Source organism: Opisthorchis viverrini (assembly GCF_000715545.1).
Source record: "Opisthorchis viverrini unplaced genomic scaffold opera_v5_266, whole genome shotgun sequence".
Taxonomy (NCBI): Eukaryota; Metazoa; Platyhelminthes; class Trematoda; order Opisthorchiida; family Opisthorchiidae; genus Opisthorchis; species Opisthorchis viverrini.
Window position 1 is genome coordinate 513,168 of NW_008751919.1, and position 1,179 is coordinate 514,346.

Consider the following 1,179-nt stretch of genomic DNA (forward strand, 5'->3'; position numbering starts at 1 on the left):
ATATATATATATCCAATCAGAAGACAATGTCTGGAGTAAAGGCCACTCTCAAATTCACAATGTTTGATGGTAAGAAGGCCTCTGCTTTTCTGATGAGTTGACACTGAGTAGTGCAGGAAACAATGTATAAAATTCTTTGTTTCAGAAGGGGTAAGTAAACAATCCGTAGTCGTAAAAGTTAACAGTTGACAATCGTCTACATACATCGGTGCATGTCGAAAAATGTCAGGTCACTAAAACCAACTATAAAATTCTTTGTTTCAGAAGGGCCTGGTAAACAATCCGTAGTCGTAAAAGTTAACAGTTGACAATCGTCTACATACATCGGTGCATGTCGAAAAATGTCAGGTCACATAATAAAACCAACATGTTGAGTGGTTTCTATGGTCTAACGGTAACGATCAAAGTAAATGCATTCATTCACAGACGGGACGGTGAACAAAACATACCTTGTGTTGTGAAATGATGAGCCGATCGTAACTGGGCCTGCTGCTGTTGCATTAGCAACTGATGTTGCAATTGCTGAACAGAACTAGGGGTGTTTATGTACGTGTTTTGAGCGTTGTGCATTGTATGACTTGCAGTGTCGAGCTGGGGTCCCGGAGACAAACCATGGCTGAAGTGGGGGCCATGATTTTGGGGTATGCTGAATTGCCCAGAAATCATTGGGCCGGGAGGAGGATGCGTCAAATGTCCAGTGGTTGCATGTAGATTTAGCGAAGAACTGTTGCCATGAGGAAGGTGCGCATGGTACTGTAAAATGGGTATAAAAAACTATGATCAACGGAAATGCCATAAAAGGAGTGCTGTGAGCCTCACTCCTATGAGAACGAACCCGTTTTAGATTGAGCCTGCTCCTCCGATATTCATGTGTGTAACAGTTAAACCCTCAGCACTGTCTACATTATTTTCCAAGAGGACAGCTTTACATAAATGCGAGCAGCACATCACTTAACGATTGTAAGGAAACAACATAGGAGTGACCCATAACTAAGTGATGTATGGATGGATCCGTAGAACGGTTCTCCAAACCTTTTGATGGTGGGATGCGTGCCATCGAATATGACGTGGTACTTCGAGCTTGGTTACTCTCCATGGCATGACTGCACTACAGAAGGGCCAAATAGCTCGGCATTCAAGATGATTGAGTGCCGCTCGGTATCCACTAAGGATATTGCA

General features: G+C 43.1%; 1 protein-coding gene across 1 annotated transcript in view; it reads right to left on the bottom strand.

The window, feature by feature from the left end:
- Positions 1-1,179, bottom strand: part of T265_14784 (hypothetical protein) — a gene marked incomplete at both ends in the record, with an annotated part of 39,998 nt that overhangs the window by 23,290 nt on the left and 15,529 nt on the right. The window contains one exon of the mRNA XM_009175233.1: positions 450-753. Within this exon, the coding sequence (XP_009173497.1) occupies positions 450-753 (304 nt within the window). The remainder of the gene's footprint in view (positions 1-449; positions 754-1,179) is intronic.